Source organism: Polyodon spathula, chromosome 16 (assembly GCF_017654505.1).
Source record: "Polyodon spathula isolate WHYD16114869_AA chromosome 16, ASM1765450v1, whole genome shotgun sequence".
NCBI lineage: Eukaryota > Metazoa > Chordata > Actinopteri > Acipenseriformes > Polyodontidae > Polyodon > Polyodon spathula.
This window is the reverse complement of record NC_054549.1, coordinates 27622009-27642613: the sequence shown is the minus strand read 5'-3', so window position 1 is coordinate 27642613 and position 20605 is coordinate 27622009. Positions and strand designations below refer to the sequence as shown.

The window sequence follows — 20605 nt, the reverse complement described above, 5'->3', positions numbered from 1 at the left end:
ATTCTTCCATGAGAAAGTCAATCAACTCATGCCTGGTTGATTGAGGTGGAAAACGCTGTCTCAGGCGTCATTCCAGAATATCCCATAAGTGCTCAATTGGGTTCAGATCTGGTGACTGAGAAAACCATGACATATGGATAACACCAGTATCATGCTCATCAAACCATTGTGTGATCACATGTGCTCTGTGGATGCGGGCATTGGCATCCTGGAAGACACCCCTCCTCCCTTCCGGCAGGAAAGAAATGCTGCAACATGGGGTGAAGACGATCACTCAGTACCATTAAGTAGTGATTAGCATTGACATCGTCATCTAAGGGAATGAACGCACCCAAACCATGCCAGGAAAATGCACCCCAAAACATTACGGAACCACCAGAACCCTTCACTCAAGGGTTCTCTACAACTCTACAACCAAGCATTCATGGCTGTAGAGTTCTTTAGGTTGGCACCACATGTACAGTCGTCCATTTGTCGAGAACACGGTGAAGGATGATTCATCTGACCATATCACATTTCTCCACTGCTCGGGAGTCCATTGTCTGTGTTATTTGAATCACTGGACTCGCAAATGTGCACTGCCAGGTGTGATGAGAGGTTTGTGCACTGCAACCCGAATATAGTATCCTGCCCTGTGGAGTTCTCGGTGGACCGTTTTTGATGAAACTGGCTGCTCGTGCCCCAGGTTGAAATTTGCAGTCAATTGATCTGCAGTTGCTCACCTGTTTTGCCTTGCACTTCGAATTAATGCATGGATATCACGATCCTGGAGTATGCACTTCCGCCCACTGTTGACCTTTGCTGATGATGTCCTTCCCTCAGCGTTCCATGCCGACATCACCTTAGACACCGTTGCTCGTTGACGCAAGTTGACCTGTCTTGGTCACTGAAGCTCCTGAAGCTTTTAAATCTTGAGACTTAAGTGTGTTGTGTTAATGGTTGTTCATATTAAGAAAGTACACACCTGTAAGTAAGCAGTAACACTCAATTGTGTTATCTGTACTAACGCCCAATTGTGGTGTCTGAATATGGCTGTAAGTTATATAAGTAAAAATTAATATATTTTTTGTTTAAAAGCATCGTAAAATTGTGGTAATGCCTATAGAAGCACGGTCAATATGTATCTTTCTTCAGCCCTGATGTAAAACTACCAGCAGCTCTTTTTGTGGTTTCTATGGGCAGTGGAATGTGTACTGCTTTTAGCCACTCGAAACATGTTGTTTGCATCTTATTGTAATTAATAAACTGTATAACTGTAATGTAAAGCTAACTGAGCACGTGCACGACATGGTAAAGCATTCGGAAACATACACTGCACTGTCTGCACTGGTAGCTCCCGCAGCTTGCTTCAAATGTGCAGAATTACATCCTGCAATGTGTTATCAAGACCACTAGGGGATGCTTGTGTTTCAAGAAAAAGAAAACTGGCAGAGAAAACGTTATTCTGCGCATTAATTGCGCAGATGGTAGTCTTCCAAGGTGCCTGTGAGACTTTAATGTATACCATTCCTGAATTAAAACATCATACAGAACCAGTCGTTATTATAACAATGCACTCAACACATCTGCTATACGTTTTCTTAAAAGATGAACGAGACATTTAATACACAATATTTTCAGGCAGTTCTTTGGTGCCCCTGGACCCACTTTCTAGATGTTCTGCACCTCGACACTAAAGCAAGAGCGTTTCGCGGGGTTGTTGCTGGGTGGGTGCTGAATATAGCGCAAGTAGAGTAGAGTAGAGTAGAGTAGAGTAGAGTGGGGTTTGTTGAGAAAAACACCGGTCACTCCGTTTCAGACATACCAACAATTGTCAGTCTGCCACCTATTTGGTGTTCAACTTACTGTCGGTTCTGTGCCGTGTTTTAGTTAAAACCCGGAGTGGGAACACACCACCATGCCTCCAACGGGATGCGGTTCGGGGCGGGATGAGATGAAAACCCAGATCCAGGCATTGATCGAGTCGAACCAGGTCTTGATCTTCAGCAAAAGCTACTGCCCATTTTGTGTTAAAGTAAGTATTTTTTTTTCTTATTATTTAATTCAAAACCAGTAGAGCCCATGTATTACTTTCCTTAGGTGCGCTTATCTTAGATCAGAATGTCTGTGTCGTAATGCAAAAGAAATACGAGACGCCGTGCAAGGGAGCAACTGCTGTTCTCACTGAATTCCCTGCGATTTTAGGAGAGCTGGTCTGAAGGAAATGGCAGTACCGTGTTAGAGGAGGATACGTTGTTTTTTTTGACTATCTGCACAGTCTAACTAGCCGACAGAATGATTCAGGAAATATAGGTGCTGGCAGTGTCTGTTGCATTATAACCCGTCTAAATATGTAGACTATAGAAATTTGGTCTTACAGTGTTAGAGTTAATTTACAGTGTGAAATTCAGTTGTAAAAATAAATTATATTGAGGGAAGCCGGTCTTGCAATGGTAACTGCCTCGTATTATCGGAAAATGTGTTTATAAATTCATGTGTTTATTGAATGCCTACAGTAAGAGAATAATGCAGTTTACGCATTTCTGCATGGCTCTCCTACTGTCGACATTAAACAAAGTAATTGGAGAAAAGACTGAATATGTCTTACTATTTTTATGTTTTGTTCAGTTCGGCTTGGATCTGAACAAATTTCTATCAGAGCTTCAGTTTCTCTCCTATTGTCCAGATTTCCAAAGTGAAAAACGGCCTTTTTTTTTTTTTCAATTCACTATTAGCAATTGTGAAGCTGTTAAAATAACAGTATATAATAACACAATAGTAGTTAAAAAAATAATTTATTGCAGATCATAACAACTCATTATTTGCTTTATATTGTCATTCTAGTTGACATGTTAAATGTACAAAAAGCCAGATTAAAAAGTAGATCACATTTCCATTTAAACATATGATATAGACATAATCAGAATGATTAAACAAATAATCCATACGATTTGTTTCTTTTATTTTAATGGCGCTAACACAACCTAATAAGTTAGGTGTTAACTTGCAGAGCACACTGCTACTGTTTTGTACATAAAAAAAAAATAAATAAATAAAAATACAATAGCAAAACCGGGACGATTAACACACAATTTTACTGTTTAAGGCTGAAAACTGTGGCAATCCCAGCATTTCCGGGATGTCTGGTAAAACTAATGTAGTTCACAGACATTTTTAGTTTTTTGCTCTACAAGTTTCCTCAGACTGAACTAAACTACGTATATATGTTTACTTCGTAGTCAGGTTACCTTGTATAGTTTGTTTCCTTTGTGCAAAATTATCAAGTCCAACTGTTGTGCACATTCTCATTTAGCGGACTCGGTACGGTTAATTTCCCAAGTGGACTTCATTGTTCACACTTCACACCAAACGTACCATACCAAGTGTGGACCAAACCCTCTGAACACACCCTAATAACAACTTATAATAATATAATATAATAATATATAATATAATAATAACCCTTTTTTTTTTTTTTTTGCCTAAATCTAAAGTTTCTACCACACTGTAGTGTTGTGTACCAGGTCTGTGATTGTGTTTTGTCATATCACAATGACACAAACAATTTCTCAACTAGCGTGTAGTATCATATAAAGAGATTCAGAGTAAATCATGTGATGGAAAACACCTTATCACAGACTTGTTTTACAATGTAGTTATTTTTTTTGGTAATTTTAAACTTGAGATGGAAGTGGAGAATGTAGACTCTTGATGCAGTTGAATGCATAGTAAATTTAGGTTGACTAGGCTATAGAGTGTGAAGTCACTATAAAAGCACCACCAGTTAAATGGCAATGATTAAAAGTACAGTAGAGTAATTAACATAACATGATGCACTTTAATGTGTTAGAAGAAAATATGTTGCTTGTAGAAACCATGTCCATATTTCAGTTTGGACGGACACAACAGTTTCTGTTTTGATGTCCAAGAAATATAACAATTGCAGTGTAGGAAGGATAATTAAGCTTCAAACAGCAACACAATCAATTTATCTCTCCTTCAATTACTTGGGTTTACCTTTCATTTCTGAAGCTTATTGTACGTCATGCTTGTTGTTCGTTTAGGGGATTATAATAGGAGGATATTGTTTAGAAAACTATTGTTGGATGCAGTACATTTTTACTTAATAAAATTTAGTACTTCAAGTGCTTTAAAGTCTTGGCACATTTTAGTGATACCTGGTGTCTTTGATTCTTACAGGTAAAAGACCTTTTCAAAGAGTTAAATGTGGCTGTTCATGCTGTGGAGCTTGATTTAATAGGTAAGTAATAAAACTAGTTGCATTATTAAAATGCAAAACTGCTAGCTGGAATTTAAGGTGTGTGCTGCTGATCTGCTCAGGTGTGGTAAAGTGTGAAACCAGTGCACACCCATGAGGATGCCCCTCAATCTCGGAATACATTAATCTGGTTTATTTGTTGTGTAAAGAAGTGCATGGTAGGATTAACAGTTGAATATGAAGGTAACAAAACAAGGCAATTGTGTATTGAATTATATATAATTAAAATCTGAAATCTCTGTAGGAGTCTGTGATAAATTGTGTAATTTCAAGGCTACAGTGTGACAGGCGCAGCAGAGAAATTTAATGAATACTAAACCTAATTTACTTTAAAGCAAACTTTTGCTGGGATAAATTTGTTATTCATGTTCAGATATTTTTGAAAATGTAAATGAATATTCTTTCATTTTGAATTACCTTGAAAACAAGTGTAATTTGTACCATATTATAGTAAAAAAATTGCCCACGTAAAAATAAATGGATAACAGTACCATCATTATCCTTTTTAAGAAAGCAGAGAAATACTTGTCTGTACAGTAGATTGTGTGGTATTTGACAAAGGTCATTTATGCATTGGTTTAACTTGCATGATGTATTTTTCATAGTCATTTATAGATTCTGTTACATGAACAAATACAAACCACAAATTACATTTCAAGCAGTGTTTGTTGGAATATTCTACAGTATATTTGTTATCTACTATTTCAAGAATATGGTGCATGATTTGTTATTGCTTTGTAAAGGCAATCTTAAAATAGCACAAAGGTCATTTTTATATGTATGCCTGAGTGCATTTAAGTCTGTATTATACCTTTAGTGAAAGGTTGACCTCCAGTCTTACAATGCAGTTTAATGTTTTTCATTTGAGCACCCACAACCTTTGCCATGGGTAACAAGAAAATAGCTGAATCATTCTCATGAAACTTGGCCTCTTTCCATCTCTCCTGTAACAGCTGTTTAGAGAGAACATAATCTGTGGTTGAAAGGAACAGCCTGTATATCAGGTTACATGGTAGTATAAACTGATAATGTTGTATTGTATGTTCAAAACAGCAACATGTTGCATGTTAGTGGTTATTTTATTTATATATAGATAGATAGCGAGAGAGATAGAGATAGAAATAGATATAGATGGGACTGTGACAGGGTCTTGCTCGTGTCGTGTGTGGGGGGCCGCTGATTAAGCATACAGAGAGACAACTGGGGTGGAGTTGAAATGCCGGCACAGACGCTCAGGATTTATAAATAAACAAACAGAAAGCAAAAGTAAGTAAAGGTGGTCATGTGATGTTACCAGCAATGGTAACGCACAGGGGACTGATACAGCAAGCTGTACAATAATGCAAAATAAAACACAGTACAAAAAACTATGAATAAAAGGTGCTGTGAAAAAACAGCTAGCGCTACTCCCCTAAACAGCCTAAATGGAGGTCCTGCTGGAATCCAATTCTCTCTATACTAAGCTGCTGAAACTAAGCTCTGTTCCTACCCCGCCCCGGTATACACACGACCGCAAGCGGACACAGTTTTGTCTTGCGTGAATGCTGGAACCCTGACCCTGGTTAACCCATGCAGTAGTCAGCAGTCTCCAGCGGGATTCCAGGCCTCTGTACCGCCCTGTCTCATGGCCTTGCAGCGACCTCCCGCGGACGGTTTTAAACTGACAATTAAGGACCAGCACAGCCAGTCACTTCCAAGCACAGCCAAGCCCTTCTCCCTCCACTAAGTGTAGCAGGCAGCAAGTCCTTGCCTAAAAACAGTGTGCTTTGATTAATTGTTTTATCACTGCACCTGGCCATTATTGTAAATTAGTGCCAGGTGCAGTGTATTTAAAGAAAGTAGTCAGTCTCTTTGAGGCTGCTGCTGGGTGTTTCAACTTTTATAAACTGTTTTTGTTTTCAGCCAGTATACAGCTTAGTTATCCAGCTTATTTAGAAAAGGTTCCTGGTGAATGTTTAGTTAGTGCTTCGAAGGAGCTAGGTGTTTGTTTTGTTTAGATTTATATTGTATCATTAAAAGTGCATGTCAACGCTTATTCTCTCAAATTCTGGGTGTTTGGAAGGGAAAAGAACCCAAGTGAGCCTATGTGGCGAGTCGCAGGTTTACTCTAATGTATGTTATGTATGTATTTTTTTTAAATGAACATTTTAATTAAGTCCCAGAGTAATGCTGATTAGTGAGTTTGCTTCAGCCTGATAGGGTAAATGCTTCATACATCATTTTAATTGAAACAAGGGGAAATGTAATATATCAATTTAATTAGCTTCCAGACAGCTTTCTTACACATTGGAGGCAGTTGTGTATTGCCGTTTCTCCTTGTTTGTTATGCTGGTAAGATTTTAAAGGGAATGTATAACCTTGTGGCAAGTTTGCCCCGCCCCTGTGTGTATTTCAGTTTTATATGTTGTGTGTTAATGTTGGTGTATAGTCATTGGTATATGGGATATAATATGGGTTATGCGCACAGGTATTTAAAATGTCTATTTGTATTTAGGTATGAGGAATGCACAGCACTTCACGTGCAGGTAAACTGTAATATGTGAGCACGGGGAATTGCACTTTATTAATTCACGGGCAGTTGTACCAAGACTCCAATTGAATGACTGATTAGCAATCAAGTCTTGTTACAGTTGCATAAAAGCAGTATGTTTTCACTCACTCTGGGTTGTGTGTTCGGTGAGTGGAGAATGGGATTGGAGACAGAGGTAATAATAGTGATAGTAAATAATATCAGCTCACTGTTGTCTGTGTAGTCCGTTTTGTTTGTCTCTATTTTGGCTAAAGTGCCGTGCCCTGTGTTTTGTTTGTTTTAGAACCTTTATTTTCTCTCTGTGTTCATTTATTAAATGCTGAGTGCAAGCAAGTGCTCAGCTTCACCAAAACTCTTGTTGGTTCCTGGTTCTGGTCTGACGTCACCCACTGCAGTCGTCTTTGTGACAAACCTCCATGAATATAATTGTTTTAAGTCATAACATGCACTATACCTGTTTTCTTCTAGTTACTGTGGTGTCCATCTGTGCATAGAAATTACTGAAGTGATATTTTTACAATAATAACATAAAATCTCTGAGCAAAGTAAGTTTTTTTTTATTTCAGAAGTGTAAGCAAATTTGGACTTATGCAACACAACTGAAAAAAGTACCTCATGTGAGAAATCTCCACAACTGTCATGTGTTTCTTCATTCTAACCCACTCTTAATGTTCAGCAAGAGTAAGGTTGCAAAATATTGTGTAACAGACAAGCCACTTAAACCTTTTTGTTTCCCCTTTATTTTCAGATGAGGGATCAAACTTTCAGGATATACTGTTGGAAATAACTGGCCAAAAAACAGTCCCAAATGTGTTTGTGAATAAAACACACGTAGGGGGATGTGACAAGACTTTACAGGTAACAGCTTGTCAATATTTCTCCTTCCAATCAAGATCATTACCTTAAAACCCAGGGCCATTATCTGTAGTTGATGCTTTTATTGACATACAGAGCAAGATTTAATAAGATTTTCTCTGTAGCAGTCCTAACCAATGTTATAAAACTTGCTGCATTTTACCTGTACATTTCTTCTGTACACAATCTTTTTTGGTTCTTTGCTTGAATTTTATACTTCAATTTGTAATATGCAAGTATTGGATGAAACGCAGCAATCAAACCACATGACCTACAGCAGCAAGAGTACCAGGATGCAACAGTTAAGATGTCTAGGTGTTACCTTTTGCGGTGATCCCATACATACAGGGTTAATATCAAGGCCCAGTGGAGGCTAGGGTACATTTGTTTTCCAATGATTTTGTTTAAATGGAAATAGGAGAAAAATTATAGAATATGCTGGTGGATCCAGCATGTGTATCATTTTCATTTGCTAACTGGATATTTCGGCAAGAAAAAATTGTATGGGGATCTAAAATCAAACTAATGAAAAGATCACAAATAAGCCTTCCCACTCAATGGGATGTCTTGGATTAATGCAGTTATCGCTCAAGGCCATTGCAAGAGTATGACAAATAAATGGTTATTCCTAATTTTGAGCTGTTGAGTTGTGTGCAGCAAGTGCTTTCTAAAAATAACTATTACATTTACATGTGTAGTGAGCCACAGAAAAGAGAACAGATTTATCTGAAATATCCAGTTTTCAGAAACTGTTTTGTTCACCTTCGTTTCTGCATCATCTGAGTTTGAAGCTTAATTTTAAATTTGCATTTGCGATCAGTAGTTTTACAACTCTGCATTTTATGCAAATGCATTTCTCCTTTCTTCAAAAAGCTATGTATGTTTGTCCAAGAAGCATCAGATAGTAATCTAAACAAGTTCTGTTTTTGTACATGTTACACTTTTCTAATGCATATCAAAACTAACCACATTTAAAGTTTTTTTTTTTTTTTTTTTAGTACTATACAATTAGTTTAACTACCTTCTCTTCAAATACGCAATGTTGTATTCCTGTTGATTTTGTAAATGTCTTGCAAAACAAAGAATCAAATATTGCATTAAAAAAAAAAAAAGTTTTAAATGTTGCTCTGTTTAAGACTACTTTAACAAAATATGTAGAAAAAATATTAGCTTATTAGGAATATTTTCTATACTATGCAATCCAAAAAAATTGGGCTTTACCAGTCTTTATATTCATAGGCTCACAAGGATGGAATGCTGCAGAAACTCTTGGATGGATCCAATGAAACCTACGAGTATGACCTCATTGTCATTGGAGGAGGCTCTGGAGGTCTTGCTTGTTCCAAGGTATAGAGTGTAAGACAACATTCAGCAAAAAAAAAAGCAGCAGTTCACAGAACTACAGTTGCAAGGCTTTCATTTATTTTGTAAAAACATGCCATGCTGGTTGCAAATGTGTTTGTAAAACAACTTTATGATCGTATCATTATAGTAGCTGGCTATTACTTTATGCGCACTGATTCTATTTAGCTTTACAATGTGTACCAAGGATTTTTAAAATTAAACAAGCTATCATTAACAACAACAAAAGAATAAGATTTGTGCCTGATTTTGAAATCACTGTTCGCGTTGTCTTGGCCTCACCTTTGGGTTTATGTTGTTTTATAGGAAGCAGCAACATTGGGAAAGAAAGTCTTAGTGCTTGATTATGTTGTTCCCACACCGAAAGGAACGACTTGGGGTAAGAATTTTTTATTTTTTTTCCACTTAATTGAAAAGCATGCCAATGCAGCTTTAACCCTATTTTAAAAATCCAGGCCTTGTATATAGAAAATATAAAAAATGATTATGAATTATTGCAACAGAAAGAAGATAATATAATTAAATGAAGACTGTGCTTTTAGCCAATGATTCTTGTCTGGTGACAAGTTCACTTTCTATTGTGACATTTTGATAAATCTAAGATCTTCACCATTAATGCATAGGACTTGCATAGTGGTTAATAATGAAAGCCTTAAACAATAGTTTTTTAGACTTGATAGTGATCAGTGTTTGTTTATTTTACACCAGGATTGGGTGGTACATGTGTCAACGTCGGCTGTATTCCTAAGAAGCTGATGCATCAGGCTGCACTTCTGGGAACAGCACTTAAAGACTCTCGTAATTTTGGCTGGGAATATGAAGAAAAAGGTTGGTGGGTTTGTAGTCAAATGGGTAAAAACGCATTACAGCAAGGAAGTGTTTAATTATTGTACAGACTAGTTTTACACAGTTAATTGTTTTATAAGTCTCAGATTTTGCACTTTCTTCAAAATAGGACTGATGTTTTCTTTGTTTATTTCAGTGAAGCACAATTGGCAGACGATGGTAGAATCTATCTCGAATTACATTGGCTCCTTGAACTGGGGTTACCGAGTAGAATTAAGAGATAAGAATGTAACATATATGAACTCTTATGCTGAGTTTGTGGAACCACATAAGATAAAGGTAACAATTTTATAAACGTTAAGTCCAAATGTTTCTGCAACAATTAACTGTTTACAGTAGTACAGATCTATCTTCACGTAAGTGAAGCAAGACTAGTAGGTAAGACATGAGAGTAATCTTTAGACTTGTTCCATTTAGTTTTTGGGCTGTTTGATAAGCTGCCTGTATCAACTGTGAAGTACATTGGGTGTTAAAACCATAAAGATTAGTGTGATTGCAGTAAGTAAAAAAAAAAGGTTTCCAAGTTCTGAGCCTTGTTCAGTATATGTATGTAATCGATACCGGCAATAAAGTTTGGTTATTTGTAAGGATCTGCTATCAACAAGTGATAGATAATCAATTTTCTGTGGCCACAAATGTTTTTTATAAACAGAACTATTGATCCACAAGGCAGACTGTTGACAAATTACAAGAAGACCTTTGCTAACATTACGTAAGGTGTCAATGGCACACTAAGATAAAATAACCAAACATTAAAATTGTATCTTACAATAGTGAACTAGAATGTTGTGAATTGTGTGTATTCTGTGTAATTTAGTATATTCAGAGTCAATAGTATCTAGTTGTTAACTAGAGGTGTTTTTTTCAGGCAACAAACAAACGAGGCAAAGAGAGTTTCCACACGGCGGCTGCGTTTGTACTGGCAACAGGAGAACGACCCAGATATTTGGGCATTCCAGGAGATAAAGAGTACTGTATTACCAGGTGAAGGACATTTTTGCTTATTGCAAGTTGGTAATGATGTATCTTAGTAACAGCTGTAAACCAAAAATATAAGGAAGGTTAAAATCTAAAAAAAAATGGGGCTACATTGTACCATATTTATTAGAAGTACAGTGAAAGCAGGTAGTGGGTGTAACTGGGGGATTCATTGACATGCCGCTGAGGTGCATCCATTTATTTAACACACTTGTGCTGCCACTAGGGTACCAGCAACAGTAGGCTTAATGTCAGATTTTATAAAGAAAAAGAAAAAAAAACTAAAAATAAGTTTGCCACACAATCCTGCTCCAGGAACCTATTTCACTACGCAAACCCTCTCTATACTGTTTGGGATCAACATCCCCCAAATGAACCTACTGCTGTTGCTCCTGACAAAGTTGTTGTGATGGTCCTTGCTAAGCAGAGCCTTCACAGGCACCATCTTGCAGTTGAAGGGTTCCATAGTAGTTTATCTTGCGGAACAGACGCTCTCCTCCGATGTCAACAAAGCTCCCTACATTGACATAAACATTGACCCATGGTATCCTTTGCGTAGCATGGTTATGCAGTTGCCTCCACCTGTGGGGCAGACGCCTTTTGAGCTGTTCACAGCCTCCCTGGCCACGCCACCTATCCAATTGAGACCTCCTGTTCAGCTCATTGCCGGGGGAGCCTAACTAAATTGGTTGCCTAGCAATGCATCTCATGTTCTGCCTCCCAGCTGCACAAATTTGCGCACGAACCAGTGACAGGGCTGTCCTTGTCACATGGGGATTTAACTTTTTCATGTTTGATGGCTTTAATCTAATATTTATAAAATTGCAGAGGATACATGTTCCAGACACATTTGTTCTGAACAGAACCCACTGACATGAGTGTCATTTTAATGACAAGCAGGTCTGGTTGATTAGTATGAATTAATATACTGGCACTTTGGTTACAGAAGAGTAATTCATGAGACTTAATTTGTTTCTGGTTTCTGTTTGCAGTGATGACCTGTTCTCTCTACCCTACTGTCCTGGAAAGACGCTGGTGATTGGCGCATCCTACGTCGCCCTAGAATGCGCTGGTTTTCTTGCTGGAATTGGTTTGGATGTCACTGTAATGGTGCGTTCCATCCTTCTCAGAGGATTTGACCAAGAGATGGCAGAAAGAGCTGGAACTTACATGGAAGATCATGGTGTCAAGTTTATCAGGCCATTTGTACCTATGAAGGTAGGGTGCTTTCTTTTAATTTGTAATGAGGGGGTTGTGAATCTTTTAAATTTACAGATTTGGTTTTGGTTTTGTATTGAAGTACCATTGAATCACTGCATATAGTGGAATGATACAACATAGTCCTGATTTTAAAGTGAAGAAATAAGAAAAATAAAAGCATAAAGCAACTCAATAGAAGCTTTGGATAAATAAAATATGCCATGGCCCAATTTTAAATCTAGGATTTATATTTACTGGTTAGCCTGATCTCTTTGACTTCCCTTGTGGCTTGTTGAGTCATAGCCAATCCTCTAGATACAGCTAGAGTCTGATATTTATCTACCTACTGTCAATGTAGATTACAGTATAATTAAGCATGAGAATGTGAGTGAAATGGCTTCATGGAGATCTCAAACATAAGCAAAACCACATGCAACAACACATTCAGACTCAACTTCAGTACTACTGAAATATCCTAATGTGTTGACTTGCAAGTCATGCAAAATAGATTTGGAGCTAACTTTAACCTCTATTCTTTGGAATAGATTGAACAGTTGGAGGAAGGAACCCCTGGAAAGCTGAAAGTGACTGCCAAGTCAACAGAAAGTGGTGAAATGATTGAGGGGGAATATAACACTGTAAGCATATGCTTTCTTTTTGTGTTGTAGACCAACAAGACATGCTTCTGGTAAAGCATCTCTTAAAGAACATTTTATATGTAGAACAGTAATCTAATAATTCCTGTGGTAATTGTTTTGTACCAGCCTGCTACACTGCACTGTAATCCATATATGTCTATGATATTTGTGTACATCTTATTTTGCAGTTTTAGTAAATGTTCTGATACAGCTGTAGCATCAATTCAAATCTAAGCATTGATTAGCAATAAAAAACACATTTGGTATAAGGGTACAATTTGGTAGTTATTTGATACTCTCTCTTTATATTAACGTCCGTATTTTCTTATAGGTCTTGATAGCTGTTGGTCGTGATGCTTGTACTGGAAAAATAGGTCTAGACAAAGTTGGTGTTGAAATCAATGAAAAGTAAGTTTCATTTTTGTGTTTTCTCTTGAACAGGATTTCTTTTTTTCTTTATCTCTTCCTTTGGGAAATTTGCTTCTAATCATAATGATTCAGCAGAATGTACTGCCTGCAAGGTTTGACAGGGATTGCTGAAAGTTAATGATTGGCTAAAAGTTAGTGTATTCTGAAACTTGAAACTAATACAATTCAGCTGATGTTATCTGGACTTGAAGTACCAAGGTAACCAAAGCAGTGATAATTCATATACCACAAGACTTGTTCCCTAGCTTTTTTTTTTTTTTTTTACATTAACAATAAATGCATGCTAGGCTGGACTTGCCTGCAAGCACACTAATATTGATTAAATAATGATACTCTTAATCTAAAACAAACCATTCTGTCAGAGCTACAGTTGAGTAAAAAAAAGGAAATATGACATTTTAAATGCTTTTGGGTAATACAAGAAATGTGGTCACTACTTTCCTTACTGCCTACCAAGGTAAAATATTTTCCTGTTGCTATCAGCATTTGCACTGTCAAAGTAAACAGAGCAGTGCATGGCATGTTATTTGCGCTGCATACTTCCCCTTTGTGCTGCATAATCGGCAAGCAAATACCTGGGCACAATTCTTGTTCAAGTATTCTTTTGTTCAAAAAGTATTTAAATATGTAAGCATGTTACATTTTCAATATGCATTTGTTTTCTTAGGAATGGTAAAGTTCCGGTAAATGATGAGGAACAAACCAATGTGCCGTACATTTACGCAATTGGGGATATCCTTGAAGGAAAGTGGGAGCTTACCCCTGTTGCCATTCAGGCAGGAAAGCTTCTGGCAAGAAGGCTATTTGGCGGCAGCTCTTTGAAGGTGAATGCCTTAACACAGCTTTATTGAAGGCCACAATCATAGTGCTTTGTAATTTGTTTTGAGTTAGTGTAGCTTTTAAATTGCCACTTGTGATGGTTGCTGTTTATTCTGTAAAGGGAGAGATTCATGTTCAGCAGTTTCTAATAAACTAATCTTTTTGCTTGTGTAATGAAATAAAATAATTGTTAACTTCAGTCTACAGCAATTTAAAGTGTGCTATGATATTTATCAAAGGTGATCTCAACTTGCCAGTGAATGACATGTTTTAATTATAGTAAATCAAAATATAGTAACTCTTGCCTGAACATGAGTTTGGGAGTTGTCCAAAATTATAATTTACATTAAACATACACAACGTTCCCTTGAAGACCCCACCAAAGTGTACATATGTATGCTTAGTGTAATAGGGATCATCCAAAATGATCATCAGTTTAATTACCTTGTTTCTAAACTTTAGTGTGATTACATCAATGTTCCAACCACCGTCTTTACCCCTTTGGAATATGGGTGCTGTGGATTATCAGAAGAAAAAGCCATTGAATTGTATGGAGAAGAAAATATTGAGGTATGGACTTCCAAGGAAAAAAATAAGGCTTTTCAATTGACACTGGGTGGGGTGGGGTGACTAAATGCTGCTTGAACATCTTGCCATGTGGATTTACCATCTTCCATACCCTTAACCTCCTAGCAATTTCCATGTTAATTGTGTTTTTTTTTTTTTTTTTTAAATTTAGTCGTTTCCAATTTTTTTACCCCGGTTTTCTCCCCAATTTAGTTTGCCCAATTGTCTGTATCCTCGGCTCACCTCTCGCAACCCCCCCGCCAACTCAGAACAGAGGCTGGATCACGCGTCCTCTGAAACGTGCTCCTGCCAATCTGTCATTTTTCGCTCTGCGGATCCACAGTGAGGCCACCAGACCTATAGCGCTGGAGGACAACACAGATCTGGCGGCTCCACTGCAGAACCACAGACGCCCTATCGGCCACAGGGGTCACTGATGCGTGGTGAGCGGTGCAATCCCCTGCCTAGCCCGTGGACAATTGTGCGCCACCCCCTAGGAACTCCCAGTCACAGTCGGTTGTGACTTAGCCTGGACTCGAACCTGCGATCTTGTTGCCCAGATTATAGGGCACGTCCATGTGGAGCGTTTTTACTGGATGCGCCACTCGGGAGCCCCACTTTTGTTTTTTGCAGATTTTTCATTCTTATCCCTCAAATAAGCAGTTTGGTCAGTTTTCAAAACAATTTTTGCTATGTTTTTTAAATACACACTTTTTTATGAAAAACGGAAATACACTATTTCAATGCAACTTAAATAACAATGTGTTTACAACTGTAGCATTTTAATATAGATAGATGATTTTATAACTACTTAGCTGAAACAACAAAACCTTTATTTTACTGTAAAAGTACATACAGTATTTGATTGTTTTATGTGCCCCCTGAATTCAATTTCTTAACACTTGCTAAGTAACAACTTTTATTCTAGGAGCTGAAAATCATTTGGTTCTTGTGTTGTTTTTGTTATACAAATGCAAAATGCAGCTTCATGGGGTTCTTCCTAATACATATTCACCCACAGTATTATGTGCTATTGTTTTTATATCCTTAGTTTCAAATGCCCATTTTTGTTCATTTATGTTCAGGTGTACCACAGCTTGTTTTGGCCCCTGGAATGTACAGTCCCCAGCAGAGACAATAACAAATGTTATTCCAAGATTGTCTGCAACAAATTGGACAATGTAAGTACTTAAATATGAGAACGTTTGTGAACGGGTCTGTATGAGGGTTTGCTTAAAGTTTAGTAACAATGCATATTGGTGAGGGAAGTAGGAACCATCTTTAGGAGTTGAATGCATTAGACTGTGGGTAGCTTATTCGGCAGAAATCACCTGCCAACACCTGTTGGACTAACCATTTTAAACTGTTTGCTTCATTTTTGTTCAGTAATATTCTGTTCTCTTCAGGAGCGTGTTGTAGGATTCCATTACCTTGGACCCAATGCTGGTGAGGTCACACAAGGCTTTGGTGTAGCAATAAAATGCAGACTTACCAAAGAATTGCTTGAAAACACAATTGGCATTCATCCGACCTGTGCAGAGGTAGGGCCTTTCCTAATAAATGATCTGCTTCTACATTTAATACTTGTGTATAATCTATGAATTAGGAAGGCTAGTGGTGTATGCATGAGTGGATTGAGTGCATAGTTGAAAACAGCCATGTTAACATACAGTACACATTTAGTAAAGTAGTGAAAACTGTAAAATAAGTAATATTTAAATTCTGAACAATGTTAGTCAAGTTAATTTAACTCATACAGATACATATGTAAAAAAAGAGTCATCTATATGATTTCCATGGTGATGCTAACACTGACCTTTACTGTTGCAGATATTTACCACGTTGGGTATTACCAAACGGTCAGGTGCTGACATCACTCAAAAAGGTTGCTGAGGTTAAACCCTGCTGTGTCTAACATCTGCCCACTATCTGCAAATTCTCCACTGGCATGTGGTTGACTTTAAACTGCACTTGAATTCTCAGGTAATTTCAAGAAGCAACAAACAAAGTGACAACTTCAGATTGTGCAGGATCACCGAGTCAGTTACAGAGGAGAAGTGTTTCAGCAGGGCAGAGGGTTAAACAGCGGGGTTAACTTAGTAAACATTGACCCATGGTATGCTTAGAAATGCACAGAGTGCCTTTTTGACGTCTTGGCCTGGAACTCAATGTGGTGGGGTAAGACTGATGACTTCTGAGCAGCATTTGGGATTCTTCACGTCCAATCAGATGTCTGAGCTTTCTTCTGGGGGGACCTTCAATCGCACATAAGATTTGCCTTTCTTTTTTTTTTTATAAAAAAAATAAAAAATAAAAATCTAGTCTTTGGCAGAAATGAGACGTGTTTAATTTATTTTGGAGTTTAACAGTTCCAGTTCATTCTCACTACCTTATTGATTCCTACTGATAAGAAGCAGAAAGTGGCTTTTACATGTGTTACTGTCAAACATTCTGCTGAAGATACAATGCAGTTTTAATAGCATTTAAGGCTGCCACACGTGACGTGATGCGATTATTTTTTTAATTGTGTGAGAAGATACTTTCGCAGTGACATGACCATACACACCAGAAGTGACACAGAGGTGATGCGACAGGTTTGAAAACTGCCATGTCTATACAACTATTAAAAATTGCTATTGACAAAACTATGATCAAGACTGGTACATCTTCATCAATGTGATGTGGAAATTATGAGTGTCTTCTCTGACAGTATTTTAACATATGGCAATAAATCATACATATCAGGTTTATACAGTTCCTTCAAAATTGATTCCCATATATTGTCTTTCAAATCTTTTATCTTTCTAATTATGTAGGCTTTTGTCAAAACTCTGGGTAATTAACGGCAAGTATTTTTATCTCTGTCATTTTTGATACTGCTTCACCCTGCTGGACCATGAACATTAAAGCTGTTCTGATTTAGTTTATTTCTTAGTTGTAATTGCAAAAAATAGTATTCAATCCTATTTATTTCTCGTATCACTGGTGTCGCTCCCGTATCACCTGTCGTGTCGCCTGTGGTGTAAAGATACTTAACAACAAAAGTACAAGTTCTATTCATTTTGTCGCATTGTATCTGGTGGGTAGCAGCCTTGATATGAACTAGAATATATTTTGGCATTTTTCATGTAAGGATGTTCTTAAATTGTCTCCTGCTGGTGCCGTATACACTTACTTTCTTTTCATTAAGCCATTTTCTGTTGATTTACTTCCTTTAACATGCATACATGTCCTGTTTTCTGGCATATAAGGAATGACATTTATTTTGTTTCTACCAAAGAATTTACAGCTGATTCATTAAAAGTCAATACAACTAAGATTAGATGCCTGTAGTTGAATATTTCTAAATCATGTGTTAATGCTAATAGATAATATAGCTGTGTGGACATGGCCTTCTATACATGTTCAAATAAACATGTTTTAATTGCTTTGCTATGTTGTGTCAATAAATTGTCTCAAGGTAAATTATTATGAATGTTTGAAAAAATGTATCTTTTTAAAAAGTATTTGTTTATGACATGAATGCCTTGTTTTAAAAAGCTGTAATTGGTACAGTTTTTTATTAGCATCTTATCTTGAGCTCATTAAAGCTGGAAAGCCTGCAATTGTTTGAGTGTTTGTTTGAATAGACCTGTAACCGAACTTGTTTAGTTTGTGGCCAAAAACTATTTAAATTCTACTCAGTTTTAACTATTTCAACTCAAAAATATGAATTTATATTTATTAAGTAATTTTTATATAAGTAGTTAAGGACACTGTTTGGTAATCTGGAAATCTGCTATTATCTCAAACCATGGTGGTACTTTGTTTTTGTTCACAAACACTCCTTTCCAGAGGTTTGTATCACCAGTAGGAGGGAGGGGAGACAATTGGAAGCTTTTCCTGTGGACTCTTATTCACAAACTGTCTGATTTCATAAAGGTGTAAGATGCCAATACAGTGAAGTGCATAGTTTCCAAATAGAATGCTCTGTTCACAGCTGGTAGTCTGCAGAGGAAGTAACTTCTGCCTGATACATAAACATTCTCCAAGAGGGAATGTATTGCATCTCATCGACAATCACAATTTATTTACACACACACACAGTGGCTTGCAAAAGTATTCAGACCCTTGACCAATTCTCTCATATTACTGAATTACAAATGGTAGATTGAAATTTCGTTCTGTTCGATATTTTATTTTAAAACACTTAAACTCAAAATCAGTTATTATAAGGTGACATTGGTTTTATGTTGGGAAATATTAAAAAAAAAAAAGATATCTTGCTTGCATAAGTATTCAACCCCCACACATTAATATTTGGTGGAGCCAACTTTCGCTGCAATAACAGCTTTAAGTCTTTCGGGGTATGTATGTACCAGCTTTGTACACAGTGTCAGAGTGATTTTGGACCATTGGCAGATTTGCTCCAGGTTATTCAGGTTGGTTGGACGACGCTTGTGGACCGCAATTTTCAAATAGTGCCACAGATTCTCAATGGATTTGAGATCAGGACTTTGACTGGGCCACTGTAGGACATTCACCTTTTTGTCCTTGAGCCACTCCAATGATGCTTTGGCCTTGTGCTTGGGATCATTGTCCTGCTGAAAGGTGAATTTCCTCCCAAGCTTCAGTTTTTTAGCGGACTGAAGCAGATTCTCTTGCAGTATTTTCCTCCATCCATTCTTCCTTCAGTTGTAACAAGATGCCCAGACCCTGCTGATGAGAAGCATCCCCACAGCATGATGCTGCCACCACCATACTTCACTGTAGGGATGGTGTGTCTTGAGGCATGGGCAGTGTTAGGTTTGCGCCACACATAGCGCTTTGTTTTGGCCAAAAAGCTCTATCTTGGTCTCATCTGACCACAAAACCTTTTCCCACGTCGCTTGACTGTTCCAAGGGATATTCAAGGCCTTTGATATATTTTTTGATACCCATCCCCTGTGCCTTTCAACAACTTTGTCCCAGTGTTCTTTTGAAAGCGCCTTGGTGCTCATGCTTGAGTCCATGCTTTGAAGTGCACTACCCAGCAGAGGGAAACTACAAGAACTGCTGAACTTATCCTGAAATCGCGTGAATCATTACAATTTAACACAGGTAGAGGCCGTTTAACTTGATGTGTGATTTTGAAGGAGAATGGTTACACCTGAGCTAATTTAGGATTGCTATTACAAAAGGGGTGGATAATTAACTAATTAGCTAATTAACCAAGCTAATTCAGTTTTTATTTTTAATTAATTTTCTTCAAATTTCTAAGAATTTTTTTTTCACTTGGAGGTAGGGTGTAGATAAAAGAAAAAAAAAAGTATTTAAATGCATTTTAATTCCAGGCTATGCAACAAAAGGCAAAAAATTTGAAAGGTTGTGTATACTTTTTATAGTCGCTGTGTGTGTATATATAATATAAATAAATACTTGGGCAGTTAAATAAAAATGAGGAAAAAACAGTGATTTCTATCATTCCTAATTGTTTGAAAGATATAAATTAGAGATTGAGCTTTATAATAAAATAAATGATATAATCCGCATTAAATGAAAAATAACATGCAAAAACTAATTTCATACTTTGACAAGTATTTATGTAAAGCTGAATCTACTTTAATTTGTATATTTCAATAGAACAGTTAGAAATGATAGAAATCACTGTTCTAATTTTTATATAGTTGTATTTATTTTATTGAAGATAAATACAATTCCACTACTAATGTTCAACTCAACACCATACAAGGAGGAGGGGAGGGGGGGGAATCATGGCATCAGTAAATATAATAATTATAAGTAATAAAAACAGCAGCCATCATTAAAAAAAAAAAAATCCAGTTAACATAGCTAACTGCAGTAATCAGTATATTCTTGTATTACACTTTGAGAATAACTACAGCCGCTCTAGCATGCAGTAAATATTTAAAACATGTTTATGTTGACAAAGATTCCCAGAAAATGGTGTTGCTGTTGTGAAATGACATGTTTGTTTTTGATCCAGTAAGGTAAGATGAGCGTTTCCTGTTGCTAAGCAACTGAAAGACGCCCTGCTGCTTAAATTAAGGAACTACTTTTCGAAAACAAAAGGTAATACAATTACGTTTGTGTTCACATTAGGCTTTATCTGTGTACCTTGGGTCGAGTAAATATTGTTAGGGT

General features: G+C 37.0%; 1 protein-coding gene across 1 annotated transcript; it reads left to right on the top strand.

The window, feature by feature from the left end:
• The first annotated feature begins 1658 nt into the window (after positions 1 to 1658).
• On the top strand, positions 1659 to 17069 carry LOC121329070 (thioredoxin reductase 1, cytoplasmic-like). The gene is made up of 16 exons (XM_041274376.1): positions 1659 to 2014; positions 4180 to 4240; positions 7537 to 7646; positions 8883 to 8990; positions 9312 to 9384; positions 9714 to 9833; positions 9988 to 10130; positions 10720 to 10835; positions 11822 to 12047; positions 12575 to 12667; positions 12999 to 13075; positions 13764 to 13920; positions 14378 to 14485; positions 15568 to 15663; positions 15889 to 16023; positions 16313 to 17069. The coding sequence occupies exons 1-16, from the start codon at positions 1898 to 1900 to the stop codon at positions 16373 to 16375; spliced, it is 1803 nt and encodes a 600-aa protein (XP_041130310.1). The 5' UTR covers positions 1659 to 1897; the 3' UTR covers positions 16376 to 17069.
• The last annotated feature ends 3536 nt before the right edge of the window (positions 17070 to 20605 follow it).